This window comes from Propithecus coquereli, unplaced genomic scaffold (assembly GCF_000956105.1).
Source record: "Propithecus coquereli isolate 6110/MARCELLA unplaced genomic scaffold, Pcoq_1.0 Scaffold196, whole genome shotgun sequence".
Taxonomy (NCBI): domain Eukaryota; kingdom Metazoa; phylum Chordata; class Mammalia; order Primates; family Indriidae; genus Propithecus; species Propithecus coquereli.
The window spans coordinates 620,306-637,208 of record NW_012144522.1 but is presented as its reverse complement, the minus strand read 5'-3'; the positions used below and the strand labels follow the sequence as shown (position 1 = coordinate 637,208).

The following is a 16,903-nucleotide window of genomic DNA, read 5'->3' as shown; positions in this document are numbered from 1 at the left end:
AGGAGACAGCACCAAGGTGAGTGTGGGGGGCAGTTTATTGGTGGGTCAGTCAAAGGGTGGGCTGGCTAGGGTGGGGTAGGGCAGCAGTTTGTCTGGCCCCCGAGAAACCCAACTGGAATCCAGGGCCTCATCTGCTTCGAAGCCAAAGTCTTCCTCGACCTTAATCTGGGGGAGATAAGAAATAAGATAAGGAACCAGATAAGGGAAAGGCCTGGGAATCTATGAAATGCCCATCAGCCTCGCCATTCTTGCTTCCCCAGGCGAGGCAACTTCCTCTGCGCACCTCACAGGCGATCCCAGTGTTCCTAAGTCCAGACGTTCTTCAGCTTTTCCCCTCACCCGCCGCCTTTTCCACGCCATTTTCTCCAATCCTTCCTCCTCTGCTCCGACCTTCTCCAGTTATGTTTCTCCCTCTCCAGGTCTTCTTCCTTCCCTTTCCAACTTTGCCTCCTTTTCTATCCAAGCCTTTGCCTGACTTTTTCCAACCCTTCTCATTCCCTGCCCAACCCCGGGCCTCCTCTGCCCCTTCCTGCTTCACCCACTTTCGCCACAGCTCTCTCCCCCCAGCCTCGGGCCCTTGTGGCACCGCAGCGAAACCCAGGAGAAACCCGGAGCCCTGACGCCGCCTCAGCCCTGGGCTCCCCCTCGCCCACCTGCACTGGGGCCAGCTCTGGGGTCAGCGCCGCTCCCGCTCGGCGTCCATCCCGTGGCGCTCGCCGCCTCTTACGCCCGCTGGGCCCCTCACCAGGGGCCGGGCTGCTGGGTTCTGGGGGTATGGGAGTCCTTCTGGGTGGGGACAGCCCCTCCTTCTCTGGAGGCTCATTCTCAGCATTGCCTGGGGTGGGAGCATCTGTGCCCTGGCTGCCCTCGTCCTGGTGGGTGGAGGGGGAGGCAGGTGACGGTCATGCCCGGGGTTCCTGGTTCCCCCCACCTGCCGGGAAACCCAGCACTCACCTCCAGCACGATGGTGAACTGGCTGGCCCGGTAATCATCCCCGTAGGAGTCCAGCACTCTCATGAGGAACCTGCTCAGAGAAATGGAATAAATTCTCTTCCACTGTTTGGGAAAAAGGGACGGATGATAGAGCTCAGCTCTCACTCCATCTAAAGCCAAAGCTGTCCTCGACCCAGAAGGTTCAGAGCTGTGGAGTCGGTTTGAGAGGCCTGGAAGCTGAACACTTGACCAGCCAGTGGGACCTTGGGCAAGACAAGGTGACCTTTCTGAGCCTTAGTTTCCTGCTCAGTAAATGGGGATGACCACCTTAACTGGGCTGGGTGCTACTGTAGTGACATGTCACCTAGATCTGCAGTCCCCAACTCCTGGGCCGTGGACCAGTACTGGTCCGTGGCCTGTTAGGAGGTGAGTGGCGGACAAGTAGTGAAGCTTCCTCTGTATTTACAGCCGCTCCCCATCGCTCGTATCACCGCCTGAGCTCCACTTCCTATCAGATCCGCAGGGGCGTTAGATTCTCACAGGAGCTGGAACCCTCCAGCAAACTGCGCGTGGAGGGATCTAGGTTGCGCTCCTTACGAGAATCTAACGCCTGATGGTCTGAGGTGGGGCTGAGCGGAGATGCTCGCGCTGGGCAGTGGCTGCAAACACAGATCATCATTAGCAGAGAAGTTTGACTGCGCAATAAATGTGATGCGCTTGAATCATCCCAAAACCATCACTCCTCCCCGACTCCAGTGGAAAAACCGTCTTCCCTGAAACCAGTCCCTCATGCCAAAAAAGTTGGGGACCGCCGACCTAAATGATTTCTCTTAAGTAGTTGACAGATATTGGCACTTAGTTAACACTCAAATGTGAGTTACAATTTTTATTGATAACTGAAAGGTGAGCGGTGAGTGCAGAGCACTCCTACTGGTGAGCTCACCTCTTACTGACACTGCCCTCTCCTCCTCCCCGCTCCCTGCTCCTAGGTGCCTTTTTATAAAGTTCTCATTGGTTGAATGCTTCCTCTGTACCAGAGCCTGGCTGGAGCATCTTACAGTCTCATCCCACAAATAACGTACGGGGCACCTGCCCTGCACCGGACACTGTTCCAGATGCAGAGGGCACATGAGGGGACAAAACAAAGGTCCCTGTGCTTATGGGACTCAGGGTTGCAGGGGAGACACAGTGAGCAAATCAAGAAAACATAATAGGTCAGAAAGCAGGAAGAAGGCAGAGGGCACCTGGTCTGGGACTTGGAAAGGACGGTGGGGGAGGCCTCACTGAGGGTGAGGGTGGGGCAGAAGGAGGGACACTAGCAGGACCCACAGCAAGTGTAGGTGCCCTGAGGGCAAGGAAGCGGGCGATGGCCCGTCAGATGTAGGGCCGTCTGATGTAGGGCCTTGTCAGCTGTTGTGAGGACGTTTCACTTTTACTCAGGCAACTGGGAGGCACTACAGGGTTCTGAGCAGAGGAGAGGTCTGTGCTACATTTTAGAAGGACTAGTCCTAAATTTCGCATACGGCAGGTCTTGGGGGCCCAAAAACTTGCATTTGTAACAAGACCCCAGGTGGCACTGATGTTGCTGGTCCAGGGGCCACACTTTGAGAACCACGGGGCTGGGCTCCAGGTACAGAGTTCAGAAAACGTAATTATCCTGACCGATCTACTAATTACTGACGCAAGGTTGCCGTGTGCAGATGGTTGTCAGTTCTTTGATGTTTTAACCACAGAGGCCATGGATCCCTTTCATAAACTCTCCTGATCCTACTGTAAAATAAAATCTTGGCTAACGGTGCAAATAGGCAAAAAGGCAGGGGACGGCGTCACCCAGGCTGTTTTGAAGAGGAGACTCGGATAAGGGAGAGACAGGGAGACCAGCGAGAGAGCAGCAATCCGGGCGAGGCTGTGTCCCGTGGCCCAGGCTGGAGGCAGTGGAGGCGTGAGAAGACGTGGGCTCCGGGTACACTGTGAGGGCAGAGTCCCAGTGGATTCGATGTGGAAGAGAGAGAAACAAGCAAAAGGTCCCAAGCAATTGGGGGAGAGGTGCATTCACGGATTCAGAGTAGATTTTGGGGAAAGATCAGGGTTAGTTTTGCATGCGTAACAGATAATGAGAGTCACTGTCCCCAGGCAGATGACAAAGGGAATACAGAGTCCAGAGGAGAGCTGTGGATAGAATATAGAAGTCAGCTGCACTCAGGTGACCTTTAAAACCAGGGACCAGGAGGTTGACCAGCATGGTCCAGTGGCACTTACAGTGAGGACAGAAGTGTTCCGTGTCTGCTGTCCGAGGCGGCAGCCGCTGGCCACCTGTGGCTATTACTGAGCACTTGACTGTGGCAAGAGTGACACCCTGAGCTCTTTATTTCATTGATACTTTCTGTTTTTAGAGACAGGGTATCACTCTGTTGCCCAGGCTGGAGTACAGGGGCAGTCAGAGCTCAGTCCAGCTATGTGGCTACAGAAAACATGAAATGTGGCTAGTGCGACTCTAGGAACTGAATTTTTTTTTTTTTTTTTTTTTTGAGACAGAGTCTCACTGTGTTGCCTGGGGTAGAGTGCTGTGGCATCAGCCTAGCTCACAGCAACCTCAAATTCCTGGGCTCAAGCGATCCTCCTGCCTCAGCCTCCCAAGTAGCTGGGACTATAGGCATGTGCCACCATGCCCGGCTAATTTTTTCTATATATTTTTAGTCATCTGACTAATTTCTTTCTATTTTTAGTAGAGACAGCGTCTCGCTCTTGCTCAGGCTGGTTTCGAACTCCTGAGCTCAAACAATCCGCCTGCCTCGGCCTCCCAGAGAGCTAGGATTACAGGCATGAGCCACCGCGCCCGGCCAGGAACTGAATTTTTAATTGCACTTTGTTTTAACTGATTTCAGTGTAAACTGCCACCTGCGGCTAACAGCCCTTGTATGGCAAGAGCCACTTAGGAACTAAATTTTTAATTTCATTTTAGTGAATTAAAATTTCACGATTTAAAATTTTTAATTTCAGTTAATTAAATTTAAATGAAAATCTCCACCTGTGGCTGGTGGCTACCATGCTGGGCAGGGTAGGTACAGACAAGAGGATCCGAGGCTGAGCCCTGGGGAACCGCAGGTTTGAGGACTGGGGAAATGAGCATGAACCCCCAGAGGCGGCCAAGGAACAGCCCCGGAGGCAGGGGAAACCCAGGCCGCCGGGTGGGCAGGACACCAAGAAAAGAGCTCCAAGGCAGAGGGCACGTCCACTGGGTCACACGTGCCAACGCAAGTGACCCGAGACCTGATGGGACTCAGCCTCGTGGAGCCGTTCATCATAAGGCCTGCTCCCATTTTGCTGGGATGGGGACGCAGCGAGTGCTGGGGTCGGCATCAAATCCAGCGAGGGCAGGCTGCAGGGCTCGCCCCTTCTCATCGCGGTGACATGAGGCACATGGTAGGAAGCTGTGAGCTCCAGTTTAACTCTCAACAGCCTCGTGATACTGGGGTTACCCTTAGTTGATAGGGAACTGGCTCAGAGGGGACAGTGCTTGCTCAGAGTTGCACAGCAAAGAAAAGGTGCTCACAGGCTGGGCATGGTGGCGCACACCTGTAGTCCCAGCTACACAGGAGGCTGAGGCAGGAGGATCGCTTGAACGCAGGGGTTTGAGACCAGCCTGGGCAACACAGCGAGACCCCTGTCTCTAGAAAAAATGAAAGTGTTTACAGCCAGGTCTGTGACGCTAAGGCTTGTGCTCCTGCCACTCTGCTGTCGCCTCTGCTCAAAGGGAGCAACCCACTCCACCCAGCCCGTGCCCTAGTCCCGGGGGTCAGCTCTCTCTTCCAGGACCCAATTCCACTCCTCTTGCCTCTTTCCCTCAGATCCTGCCCTCATCTCCAGCGCCGCCGCCTCGTGGCCTGTGAGGATCTGGCAGATGGTAAAGATGGGGAGAGATGGCAAGAGGTGGCGGGAACGTCTGGGAGCAGAGGCTCACAGGCCCAGAGTGGGTGCGGAAGCGGTTACCTCCGCTCCTGCTGAAGTCTCCGCGTTATCCTTTGCACCTGGTGGAGCCTGTTCAAGACCCGCTCATTCACCTGCGAGGGGGGAAGAAAACACAAGTCAACTGGATGCCATTCACCCTCCCATACGTTTACTCAACGGGTGGTTGGCGGCGCACCCTCTACGTACTAGGCTCTGGGGAAACTGGCCAGGACCATCCCATGGCCTGAAGCCCTGCGTCAGCTACTCCTTCCCAACTTCCCATCCCCTCCGGTCATGCCGGCCCCAAGCTGATGCCCCACTCCCTAGGGTCTTAGCTCAATCGTCACCTGCTCAGGGAGTCCACCTGACCTGCTGTTAAGCTGCAACACCCCCTTCCCCAATTCTAGACGCCTGCCCACCCGTCCACTCTCCGCAGCTTTATTTTGCCTTGTAATGCTCATCTCATGAGATAGGACACATCGTATTCGCTTCTTTTGCTTATCCCCAGCCTCCCCAGGCAGAGCATGAACTCCACAAGGACAGTGACTTGGGCCTGTATCCCCAGTGCCTAGACCAGAGCCTGGCATTTGCTGAACAAACGACTTTGCATACTAATAAGTGCTTGGAGGACACCAGACAGACAGATATGCTAGAGATTAGGGGAGGAGGTGGCTTCTTTAGGTGGGCTGAGGCCTGAATGATGAGAAGGGGACAAATGAGTGAGAGCCAGGAGGAAAGCAAGCCAGGCTGAAGGAACAGCCCCTGCACAGTTTCTGAGGACCCTAGCCTAGACATGGGAGAGAGAGATGTGACTCAGCCAAATAGGGAGCCTAGGACAGTGGCTGAAGCCCATGATGCTCCTGGATCAGAAAGACCTGGGTTCAGATCTCAGCTCTGCCACTTCTCAGCTGTGTGAGCTTGGGAAAATTACTTAACCTCTCTGAGCCTTGGGTTTCTGCATTTGCAAAATGTGGATAATCTATTCCTAGGGGTGTGGATTTAGAGCATAGGCTTAAATTGAGTCCCTTTGGGCCTTGGTGTCCACCTGTTAAACGGGATTTGGAACACATCCCCAGGCTTCTGGCCTGCAGCCTCCCCACTTCCAGAACACCCAACACCACTGTTATGGGTTGAGTTGTGTCCCCCTAAAAACGTGTGGGAATCCAAACCCCCGGTACCTTAGAGTGGGACCTTATTTGGAGCTAGGGTCTTTACAGAGGTAATCAAGTTAAAATGAGGTCACTGGGGTGGGCCCTACTGCAATATGACTGGTGCCCTTATAAGAAGGGGAAATTGGGACAGATGGACAGACAGACACACACACGCACACGGAGAATGCCAGGTGAAGAAGGCAGAGATCAGCGTGAAGATTCACATGCCAAAGATGGCCAGCACACCACCAGAAGCCAGGGGAGAGGCCTGGAGCACATCCTCTCTCACAGGTCTCAGGAGGAACCAACACTGCCAGCAACCCTGATCTTGGACTTCCAGCCTCCAGAACTGTGAGACCATAGATTTCTGCTGTTGAGTCACCCAGTTTGTGGTACTTTGTTTTGGCAGCCCTGGCACACTGATAAAACAATCTCCAGAGAGTCTTTCAAGCATCCAGACCTGATCCGTCCCCTGTTTGAAACCCTCACTCTCAAGATTAAAAAAAAAAAAAAAAAATCGAAACTTCTTGCCCTGGTGTTCCTGGCCTGCCAAAATCTGGGCCCTACCTACTGCTCCATCCTTGTTCTCACTAATACAAGCATTCAGCCCAGACAATCTGAGTCTAGGGCAGCAGCCGTGGGGATGGGGGGCAGAGGGGGAGGAGGAGATAGATCCAAAGGAGATTCAAGAGGCAGAAAGGACTAGACTCAAAGAGTGATTCATGGCAGGGGTACAGGAGATTTGAAGAGCTTGGGCGGTGACCTGTGATCTGTGACGTGCATGAGAGGCACCTGTGAGACATCAGAGAGCTGATCTGGGTAGTCGGGGAAGCTCCAGAGGAGATGGCGCTCCAGGGGCCTGGCATAGGGCCAGACGCATAATGGATGCTAAATAAATGAACAGTGAATAAATAGAAATGAAAGCTTCATTCAGCTAGCCAGGGAGTGCTGGGCATGCGGACAGGCAGAGATCGGGAGGGATGGTGACTTAGTGCAGGGGACTCCAAACGGGGCAATCCGAACTCACCTACCTGCTCGATCTCCCGGCAGCGTCGACCCAGTGCCTGGTACTTTCTGCGATTTAGTTCCCGCTGGCGCCTCCTCCGACCCCGGGCTGCCTCTTCCTCCTCATCTCGCTCCCGCAGCCCGGAGCCACCCAAACCACCGGACACAAACTCCACTTCCGTCTCTAGCTCACTCTCCAGGATGTGACCACCGAAAAGGGGAGGCAGCGCCAACTCCGAGCCCGGCGGCGCTGAGAACTCGTCAAAGCCCACGGCTGCCATGGTCCTGAGAGGGAGAAAGGCTCAAGGACCCTGGATTCCTGGCCCCAAGACCTCCTCCTCCTCCAGACCCAAGAATCAGAGTCCTCAGACCCAGGATCAGGCCTCCAGCCCCTCCTCCCTCAGATCCTGGAGTCCAGGCCCCCAGCCCTTCCTTCCCAGCCCCCACAAGAGTTCGAGCCCTAACGCCCTCCTCCCAGGATCCAGACCTAGGCCATTCCTCCCCAAGAACCTAGGGGAGTCCAAGCCCTAACCCCTCACTCAGACCCAGGAGTCCACGCTCCAACCTCCTTGTCTGTCAGATCCAGGAGTCCAGACCCCTAGCCTTCTCTTCTCGCAGGATGCTCCAGTACAGACCCCAGTCCCTGAAGGGCTCTAAGGCAAAGCAGTTGCATGAACTACAATCCCCATCAGCCCTCAGGGTAAAAGCTCAGATGGTTGCACATTATACAGTCGCAATGTCTTTTGGGATTCGCAGTTTTTCGCAAAGGCTCAGCCACTTACCCCTCTCTCTGCTCCAGTTCCATCTCTCTTCTGCTCTGGGCGCACCAGGCCTCAGAACTTCCAACCTCTTAAACCTCAGCTTAAGCTGTTCCGAAAACTACCTGTCCCCATCAGGCTTCGCGGCCGAGGACGCCGGCCTCCTGGGAGTTGTAGTTTCCTGTTTCTGCCTTCACTTCCTCCCACCCCCACTTCTACCCTAGTCCCTGCTTAAAGGCCTTGTTTTCCCTTCTAACGGCGCCACCAGTAGTCTGGGTTGCCACGGTCTTTACGCTTGTCTCAACGCCCCGTCGTCCGGCCACTGCGATTCTCCGTTTAGCAGGCTCAGTCCACGGCGGGCCGTGAGTCCGGTTAAGTCCCCTCTCCGCTCTCCTGCTTACCGCTTCTCCGCCTAGCAGCAGGTACTAATAAAGTTGTTGTTCGAAACGCGGAGGCACGTGCGGGGCGGTGGCCAATCAGAGAGCAGCTTTGTATCGATAACGGCGCGAGTGTGAGACGTCATCGCTAAGCGACGATCTCTCTTGGGAAGCTTATTTCCTAGAAACCGCTGTGCGGGGAGAGAGGAGGTGCGTGTGATGGAGACGAGGGGAGGCTGGGAGGCCGTACCCCTGGGTCTAGGGGAGGTAATTTGTAAGAGAAAGGCGGGCCTTCATAGATTGGTTACCCAAAGGTATTTATATGCTCCTACCGTGGTATGGACCTAGGATATGTCAGGAGCAAAAATTGTTCCCTGCCTTCTTCGAGCTTTGCTTGATGCCTGCGATGCAGGCAATCGAATAAATTACTTAACCCCCAATATGTGAAGTGTCTTAGAGTGGACACACAGGCGTGCGGGGCGTGCATCACAAAGCCACCTCCTCTGGCCTGGAGTGGAGTGTGTAGGTCGAGGAGGTGGAATATGAGAGCTGAAGGCTGAGGAGGTGTTGGGCTAGTAAAGAGTGCGGGGAAGAGCCATTTTAAGGAGAGGGGAAGTGGTTGCAGGAAGACCTGGAGGTGCAAAGAAGTTGGTAAGCCGTAGCAAGGTGATGGTTGGAGGGGTGTGCTGCGTCTTGCCTGGGTAGGAGCTGGAGATACCTCAGTGAACAAAGCAAGCAAAGCACCTGTCCTTGTGGAGCCTGCACGCTAGTGGGGTTGATGAAGAAGGACCAGGGCCTTCTGGGGGAGAAGCCTCTCCCCATAATAAGGAGGGACTTAGTCAGGGCAAGGTTTTAGGGAACCCTGCTATCCCTCCTACAGGCCTTGGGATGTCTCTGGCAGACGAGCTCTTAGCTGACCTAGAAGAGGCAGCAGAAGAGGAGGAAGGAGGAAGCTATGGGGAGGAAGAAGAGGAGCCAGCGATCGAGGATGTGCAGGAGGAGACACAACTGGATCTCTCCGGGGATTCAGTCAAGAGTATCGCCAAGCTGTGGGACAGCAAGATGGTAAGAGGACATGAGGCACACAGGGCTATAAATGGAAGCTCCTAGAAGGGAGTGATATGGGCAACAGATCTTTTTTTTTGAAGTGTCCTGGGTTCTGACTGTACTCTCCTTCCCTAACAGTTTGCTGAGATTATGATGAAGATTGAGGAGTATATCAGCAAGCAAGCCAAAGCTTCAGAAGGTACTTTCCACTCTTCCCCTCCCCTGTCTGTTCTCCTGTGGGGCCCCTTGGCTCTTTCACTGCTGTGGCTTCCAAAGTTGGACGTAACTTTCAGCCTTTTCCAGGGCTGTTTTCTTTTCTTCCATCCCAACCCAGTCCCCTTCTCCCCCCAAAATATATTGCATTATAAAGCTGATGCTTCTTAAGTTCTTACTCTGTGCCGAGCACTTACTAATTGTGATAGGCTTTATCTCAAGGTTTCCCAAACTTTGGTGATTCATGTGACCACTTACAGGGTTTTCATCATATCTGTCTGTAAACTACTTGTCCTATTTAACATTTTTTGAATCACAGACGTTTTTCCTCAAATTTACCTAAAAAGTAAGTGAATCACTACTGTGAATGGAAAACTGGTATTATTTGGTAAAGACTGAGTAACCATACAAAATGGTTACATAGTTATTAAAGTATCACTTGACGCTTTTGTCACTTCCAGCTTAGGGGCTAGGGAAGAATTGACACCTGCATTGGACTCTGGAGCAGGAATACAAATGCCAGGCAAAGAAGGGGAGGAAGGGGCCCAGAGAAAGAAAATGGCATGCCCAGAGCCTCAGACAGCAGGAGTGCAAGGACAGGCTCAGGAATGTGCCAAATCCTACAGGGTTCCAAATGCCAGGCTGGAGAAATTCTTGATTCAGAGACCCGTGAGAAGCCACAAAAAGCGATATTTCTTGATGTTAGGCCAGTCTCAGGTTTTTAGTCAGATCCGATCACACCTGGTGTCTGGTGTGGAGAGTAGACGTGAAACATTTCAAAACCTTGTGGCAATCCGTGTGTAACGGAGGTGGCACAAGTGCCATGGGAATGCGGAGGAGGCATCTGACCCTCCCAGAAAGGAAGTGAAGGATTCTTAGTCGCCGTGTGAATCTTAAGCATTATAAAGGCATTTCAGCATCAGGGTTAAGAACACAGACACTAGCCAAGTGCAGTGGCTACTAGGGAGGCTGAGGTGGGAGGATTACTTGAGCCCAGGAGTTCAAGACCAGCAACATAATGAGACTCCGTCTCTTAAAAAAAGAACACAGACTCTAAAGCCACTTTACCTGGGGTCAGATCTCAGCTCTGCTGTCTACTGGCTTCAGTGACATCAGGCAATGCCCTCCATTTCTTTCTCTGCAAAATCGGTCTAATTTAATGCCTACCCTCCTGGGTGGTTGAGGATAAGTAAATACCTGTATGACACTTAGAACAGCATCTGACTCAAGGGTAAGTCCTATACGTGTCGACCGCTACGACTACTAATGGTAATACTATCATCATCATCATCATCATAAATACCCTTGTTATTATCAAAGCACAGACACGAGAAAGGAATGTTCCAGGGGGAGGAAACAGCACATACAAAGGCCAGGAGGCATGAACAGCCTTAGGTGTTCAGGGCACTATAATCTGTCCTTTATGGCCGGAGTGTAATAAAACAGAAGGGGGTACAGTGAGAGGCCAGACTGCAGGGCTGGTCAGTCAACAGACAGCAATTGAGCAAGTCCAGTGCACTGGGTGCCGTTCTGGGTGCCAGGGCTGGAAACACAGACATAGCACTTATCCTTGCAGGGCTTCCAGTCTTTTGGGAGGCCTTGAATGTCAGTCGAGGGAGCTTGGTCATTTGCCTTGGGTGTGGGGAGCCACAGGCGAGTTTTGTTTTAGGGAAGGATGGGGTCAAGTGTAGACTGGCCTGGAACATAGATGAGGGGAAGAAATCAGAGAAAGGAACACGGATCCAAGGGACGTTTACAGACATGTCAACCTGTCCCCTTGTTTATGCTCGAGCCCCTCCTTCCTGGCCCCCTCCAGCAGCATCTTCAGTCTCCTCCAGCTGCGGGACCCAGGAGGGGGTAGGTGGTTAGACACAGACTCACACCTAGGCTGCTTCTCATCCTCACAGTGATGGGACCAGTGGAGGCAGCCCCTGAGTACCGGGTCATCGTGGACGCCAACAACCTAACTGTGGAGATTGAGAACGAGCTGAGTGAGTGCTGGGCGGGGCAGGTGCAGACAGCCCTCTGGGGGTGTTCCTTGTGCCCTCCTCCCCCTTCCCCACTGGCCTTTTCCAGAGTCTTGCCCCCAGGTCTTCATAATACTATTGTATTAGGTCAAATGCAGGTTCAGGGCTGGGCGTGGTGGTTCACGCCTGTAATCCTAGCACTCTGGGAGGCCGAGGCGGGAGGATCACTCAAGCTCAGGAGTTCAAGACGAGCCTGAGCAAGAGCGAGACCCCATCTCTACTGAAAAAAAAAAAAAAAAGAAAGAAAGAAATTAGCTGGACAACTAAAAATATGTATATAAAAAATGAGCCGGGCATGGTGGCACATGCCTATAGTCCCAGCTACTCAGGAGGCTGAGGCAGGAGGATCGCTTGAGCCCAGGAGTTTGAGGTTGCTGTGAGCTAGGCTGACGCCATGGCACTCTAGCCCCGGCAACAGAGCAAGACTGTCTCAAAAAAAAAAAAAAAAATGCAGGTTCAGCTGCCATAATAGAGTGGCTTAAATAAGAAAGAATTGCATTTTCCTTTTATGTAAAAGTCTGAGTGAGCAGTCTGGGCCTAGTGTAGCAGCTCGACCACCTATAGGGCCCAGGCTCTTTCTATCTTGTTGATCTGCCACCATTTTCACGGTGCAAAGTGACTGCCCTGCCTCCAGCCATCACCTCCACATTCCCACCAGCAAGGCGGGGAGGGAGGAGGAGAGCATGGTTCTTTTCTTGAAGAACATATTACCTCAGCTCACATCTTGTAGACCAGAACTAACTCATGTGGTCACAGCTAGCATTAAGGACAGCAGGGAAATGTTGCCTTTATGCTGGGTGTCCATGCACCAGGCTACGATTCGGGGGTTTGGCTGCTAAAGGAGGGAGGGGAGATGGATATTGGGGACAACCAGCAGAGTCTGCCTCCTGTCTCACCGGACACTCGCCCTTCCCGTCCCCCTAGACATCATCCATAAGTTTATCCGGGATAAGTACTCGAAGAGGTTCCCCGAACTGGAGTCCTTGGTCCCCAATGCGCTGGATTACATCCGCACAGTCAAGGTGAGTGGAGGGAATGGTGGCGAGCTCAGGAAGCACTGAGACTTCTCAACTGACCGCCACTGGTGTGAAGGGGGAGGCAGGGCCTGCCCTCAGACCCCCGGTCCGAGAGCCTCGAGGTCTGGAGATAAGGGAGAGGCGTGAACAGAGGCTCTGCTGCGCCCACCTGCTCAGCAAGGGTGGGGTGGAGCCTGGAGAGGGCTTTCTCACGGCCCCCTTCCTCCCCCTGGGCTCCTGAGAGGGGTTCCCTGCCGGCCTGACCTGAGCCCCTCCGCTGTGTCGGAGCAGGTGGCATTCAAGTGGAGATTGGAAGGCTGACGTGGGGGCAGCCACGCAACGGTTTAGGGGAAGGAGTCATCTAAGTGCAAAGAGCCTGAGAGGGGAACAAGCTCGGAGGAAGTGAGCAGGTGGAAGGAGGTGAAGTTGAAGAGGTCGGATGACATCGACCCTTGAAGGCTTTGGATTTTACCGGAAAGCAGAGGGAGGGTTGAAAAGAGGGGTAGGCGCAAGCGAAGGCAAGGAGAGGAGGAGGTCCCCGCATGTGTCCAGGAAAACGGGAGATGAGGCCGGTGGTTGGGGAGGTGCACGCAGGGAAGCGGGCTGTTAGGCTTGGTGTGGGCCGGAGGCTTGCTCAGGGCAGCAGGTCTTCCCAGGTGGCCGCTCCACTCGGGCTCCATTTCCGAGTCCGCCAGAGCAGAGAAGACAGTGCTCGTGCTTTGCGCAGTGACGTTCTTGGAACGGATAGGAGACGGGAGAGGACCCCGGTGTCCAGACCCCGACCCTAGAGACCCAAGTAGGTGCTGGGGCAGGAGAGGTTCTAGAGCCTTCCTGGGTTCCGCTGCTTCCCATCCCTTCCGTTCTCACCCCCAGGAGCTGGGCAACAGCCTGGACAAGTGCAAGAACAACGAGAACCTGCAGCAGATCCTGACCAACGCCACGATCATGGTCGTCAGCGTCACTGCCTCCACCACCCAGGGGTAGGTGCCCCACAGGGGAGGTGCAAGGCCTGCCTCAGGCCTAACAAAGACCAGAATGGGCCACGGCGTTGGCCAAGAGCTGAGGTTCCCAGCAGCCTCTGCATGCAGGCCCCTGGGGCTGGTGGGACTTGGGATGGCCCTGCCCTGAAAATGCGCGAACGTGTGCGCAGGCACGTGTGCGTGCGTACACACACACACACACACACACACATATACACACACACACACAGCTGAGAGGCGGGGCCCGTCCGCCCCTACAGGCAGCAGCTGTCCGAGGAGGAGCTGGAGCGGCTGGAGGAGGCCTGCGACATGGCCCTGGAGCTGAACGCCTCCAAGCACCGCATCTATGAGTATGTGGAGTCCCGCATGTCCTTCATCGCACCCAACCTGTCCATCATCATCGGAGCGTCCACGGCCGCCAAGATCATGGGTGAGGCCCCAGGGCTGCGTCCCACGGGCTGGGGGCTGCTGATGTGCTGTGTGACCTGGGGGAAGCCGTGTCCTTTTTCTATAGAATGGGGAGTTTGGCACCCTGTCCCCGGAGATCACAGAAGTCAACCAGCCTAGCACAGCCACAGAGGAAGGGTGAATATCCTCAGTCCCTGAGTCCTCAGCAGGACGGGGGCTGGGCAGGCTGCAAAGGAAGGAGGCCGCGTGGCCAGAGGAAAGGCTGGTAGATCTCGGCAGTTCCCAGCTCCACCGTGGACCCATGGGGCAGCCTGGGAGTAGTAAAGTTGGCTCTTTGAGCCTCAGTTTTCTCTGCAAGATGGGGACACTAATCCTGGGATTAAACGATGCGTCCCCTCCTTCCCAGGAGCTCTCTGTAGTCTCAGAGTGCCCCCTTGGACTCCTCCCCTCCAACCAAAAAAGACTTCTGAGGGGAGTCTGGTGAAGCACCCGTACCGGGCTGCCAGGGCTGCCGTAACAAAGTGCCTCACTGGGCAGCTTAAACATCAGACGTTTATTTTCTCGCAATTCAGGAGGCTGGAAGTCTGAGATCGAGCTGGCGGCAGCGTTGGTTTCTCCTGAGGCCTCCAACCTGGGCTTGTAGGTGGTGTCTTCTCCCGGTGTCTTCACATCTGTGTCCTGATGTCTTCATATAAGGACACCGGTCAGATTAAATTAGGGCCTGCCCCAAGGACCTCATTTTAACTTAATCACTTCTTTAAAGATCCTTTTCCAAATAGGGTCACATTCTGAGGTGTGGGGAGTTAGGACTTCAATGTACGAATTTTGAAGGGACAGCTTAGCCCCTAACAGCTGCCTCGGGTGGAAGGTGCGTGCCAACTTGCAGAATAGAAAGAAGCGGTGGTTTGGGGCAGGATAGACCTGGGTGTGGATCCTGGCTCTCCTCCCTCCCCCATTGACCTCACATTCTTGGGCAAGTGATTTCACATGCCTCAGTTTCCCTAGTGGTGATGCGGCGGGTATTGATTTCCTATTGCTGCTGGAACACATTTCTGCGTGTGTAGTGGCTTAGGTGATAACATTATCCTCTGGCTCTAGAGGTGAGATGCTTCGCACTCACTGGGCTAAAATCAAGGTGTCAGCAGGTGCGTTTGCCTATGGAGGTTCTAGGGAGAATCTGTTTTCTTGCCTTTTCTGGCTCCTAGAGGTGCTTGCGTTCCTTGGCTCGTGGCCCCTTCCACCATCTTAAAGTCCTCTCACGCGTCACTCTGGCCCTGGCTCTTCTGCCTCTCCCACCTCTAAGGACCCAGGTGTGACTGCGTCGAAGCCACCCAGATAGCCTGCGTGGAAGCTCGCTTGAGGGATCCCTTTGTCTGAGACAATTCACCTAATCTTCAGAACAGCCAGCCCAAGGCCTGGCACACAGCCAACGCCCCTCAGTGGCAAGGACGCTTAACCTATAGCTCCTTCCCTCTCCCCTGCGCCAGCCGTGAACAAGCTCGCTGGACACCCAAAGGTGAACCACATCCAGGGCCTGCCATTAGGAGCTTCTGGTTTGGTGAAAACGGTTCCAAAACACACAGATGTGATCTCCATAATGGGGACAGTGTGGCTCAGCACAGACTTTGGGGTCAGCTCCCTGTTGGGCCACTTCCTCACTGTGCATCCTCAAGCAAGTTGCCTCCCCTCTCTGAGCCTCCTTCCAGTCTCCCCTCTATGGAATAGACGGGTCAGCGCTCCCTGGCAGGGCCACCAAGGGGAGCCAACCAGAACCTCACGTAAAGGCGCACAGCACGTGGCGAGCCCCCAGTCCCATGCCCCTGTCGGTTTCTCCTGACTCTCCCCTCCCTCCCGCTGCAGGTGTGGCCGGCGGCCTGACCAACCTCTCCAAGATGCCCGCCTGCAACATCATGCTGCTCGGGGCCCAGCGCAAGACGCTGTCCGGCTTCTCGTCTACCTCAGTGCTGCCCCACACCGGCTACATCTACCACAGCGACATCGTGCAGTCGCTGCCCCCGGTGAGCCCAACGCGTCGTCCCCCTCAGCCTCCCAGCTCCCATGGAGGCTTCTGCTGTGCCCGGAACAGCCTGAGCAGGTCACCCCCTGCCCCTCCCCGGCACAGCTGACAGTAACGGTCAGGGGAGCATGGGGCGCGAGAGCCAGGGCGCGGCAGCGGGCAAGCACTGGGGCTGGGGCTCTGGAAGCACCATCCACCAATCGGGAAACCTCGGGCAAGAGGCGAGAGCTGTTCCGTGCCTCAGTCTCCTCCTCTGTAAAACGGGGAGAACAGTATCTGCTACACAAGGTTGGCGTGGTGTATACCAAGCACTTACCCATCAGGCCTAGCACATAACAAGTGACACAGGGTTAGGTGCGGGGGCGGTTCCCCAAACCAGCCTCAGGTTCCATAACTCACTGGAACGACTCCTAGAACTCACAGACCTGCCGTGCTCAGGGTTGCGGTTTATTACAAGGACGGGGTACAGATTAACATCAGCCAGGAGGAGAGAGACGTAGGAAGGATCGAGAGGAAGTTATCAGTCTCAGAGCTTCCGGTGGTCCTCTCCCCGCAGTCAGGACGCCGTACCCTCCCAGCACTGATGTGTGACAACACGCACAGATCACCAGCCAGGGACGCTCACTGGGCCTCAGCGATTAGAGTCCTCGCTGGGGCTCGGCCGCGTGGACTCCATTGATTTGTACGTGCAGCTGATCTCAGTCTTCGGGTCAACTAACGTCCCGTAGCGCAGGCCCCACCCCGAATCGCAGGCTCGGTCTTTCCTGCGTGGCCACCCCTCACCCCCTAAACCACATCGTGACCATCTGCCCAGCCCAGGGCCCCAGGCCAACAAAGACCACTGCCCAGGTGCCCAGGGCAAGGGCTACACCTCTTCTTGGGCAAGGTTAAATTCTTTGCCACACATAGCTGCTGCTAATTTTATTACTTTTACTGTTATCTTCATTATTATTACTAATTCAGTCTCGTGCCTATGGGTTTTACATGCACCCTCTTGGTGTTTCCTAGAACACGGGCCACCTC

At 54.5% G+C, this 16,903-nt stretch overlaps 2 protein-coding genes across 3 annotated transcripts in view; one reads left to right on the top strand and one right to left on the bottom strand.

Annotated features, from left to right (window-relative positions):
* Nucleotides 1–17: 17 nt before the first annotated feature.
* TFPT (TCF3 (E2A) fusion partner (in childhood Leukemia)) lies at nucleotides 18–8,242 on the bottom strand. The gene is made up of 6 exons (XM_012643390.1): nucleotides 7,820–8,242; nucleotides 7,064–7,322; nucleotides 4,924–4,994; nucleotides 955–1,024; nucleotides 654–872; nucleotides 18–165 (listed from the first exon to the last, which is right to left on the bottom strand). The coding sequence occupies exons 1-6, from the start codon at nucleotides 7,840–7,842 to the stop codon at nucleotides 46–48; spliced, it is 762 nt and encodes a 253-aa protein (XP_012498844.1). The 5' UTR covers nucleotides 7,843–8,242; the 3' UTR covers nucleotides 18–45.
* Nucleotides 7,970–16,903, top strand: part of PRPF31 (pre-mRNA processing factor 31) — a 15,136-nt gene continuing 6,202 nt past the window's right edge. The window contains exons 1-8 of one of the 2 annotated variants that reach the window (XM_012643373.1): nucleotides 7,970–8,382; nucleotides 9,053–9,237; nucleotides 9,358–9,418; nucleotides 11,340–11,423; nucleotides 12,384–12,481; nucleotides 13,349–13,455; nucleotides 13,716–13,885; nucleotides 15,724–15,881. In XM_012643373.1, the coding sequence (XP_012498827.1) occupies nucleotides 9,061–9,237; nucleotides 9,358–9,418; nucleotides 11,340–11,423; nucleotides 12,384–12,481; nucleotides 13,349–13,455; nucleotides 13,716–13,885; nucleotides 15,724–15,881 (855 nt within the window). In that variant the 5' untranslated portion in view covers nucleotides 7,970–8,382; nucleotides 9,053–9,060. Of the gene's footprint in view, nucleotides 8,383–8,474; nucleotides 8,487–9,052; nucleotides 9,238–9,357; nucleotides 9,419–11,339; nucleotides 11,424–12,383; nucleotides 12,482–13,348; nucleotides 13,456–13,715; nucleotides 13,886–15,723; nucleotides 15,882–16,903 lie in introns of those variants that run through there. The other variant, XM_012643374.1, reaches the window with a different exon arrangement.

Excerpts from the sequence above, each read along its gene's own strand:
- TFPT (XM_012643390.1), bottom strand. The coding sequence starts at position 7,842 with ATGGAACTGGAGCAGAGAGAGGG. Across the intron at positions 4,995-7,063 it reads GCTGCCGGGAGATCGAGCAG|GTGAATGAGCGGGTCTTGAA; the intron begins GTAGGTGAGTTC and ends CCCCCCTCGCAG. Across the intron at positions 166-653 it reads CAGAGCTGGCCCCAGTGCAG|ATTAAGGTCGAGGAAGACTT; the intron begins GTGGGCGAGGGG and ends TATCTCCCCCAG.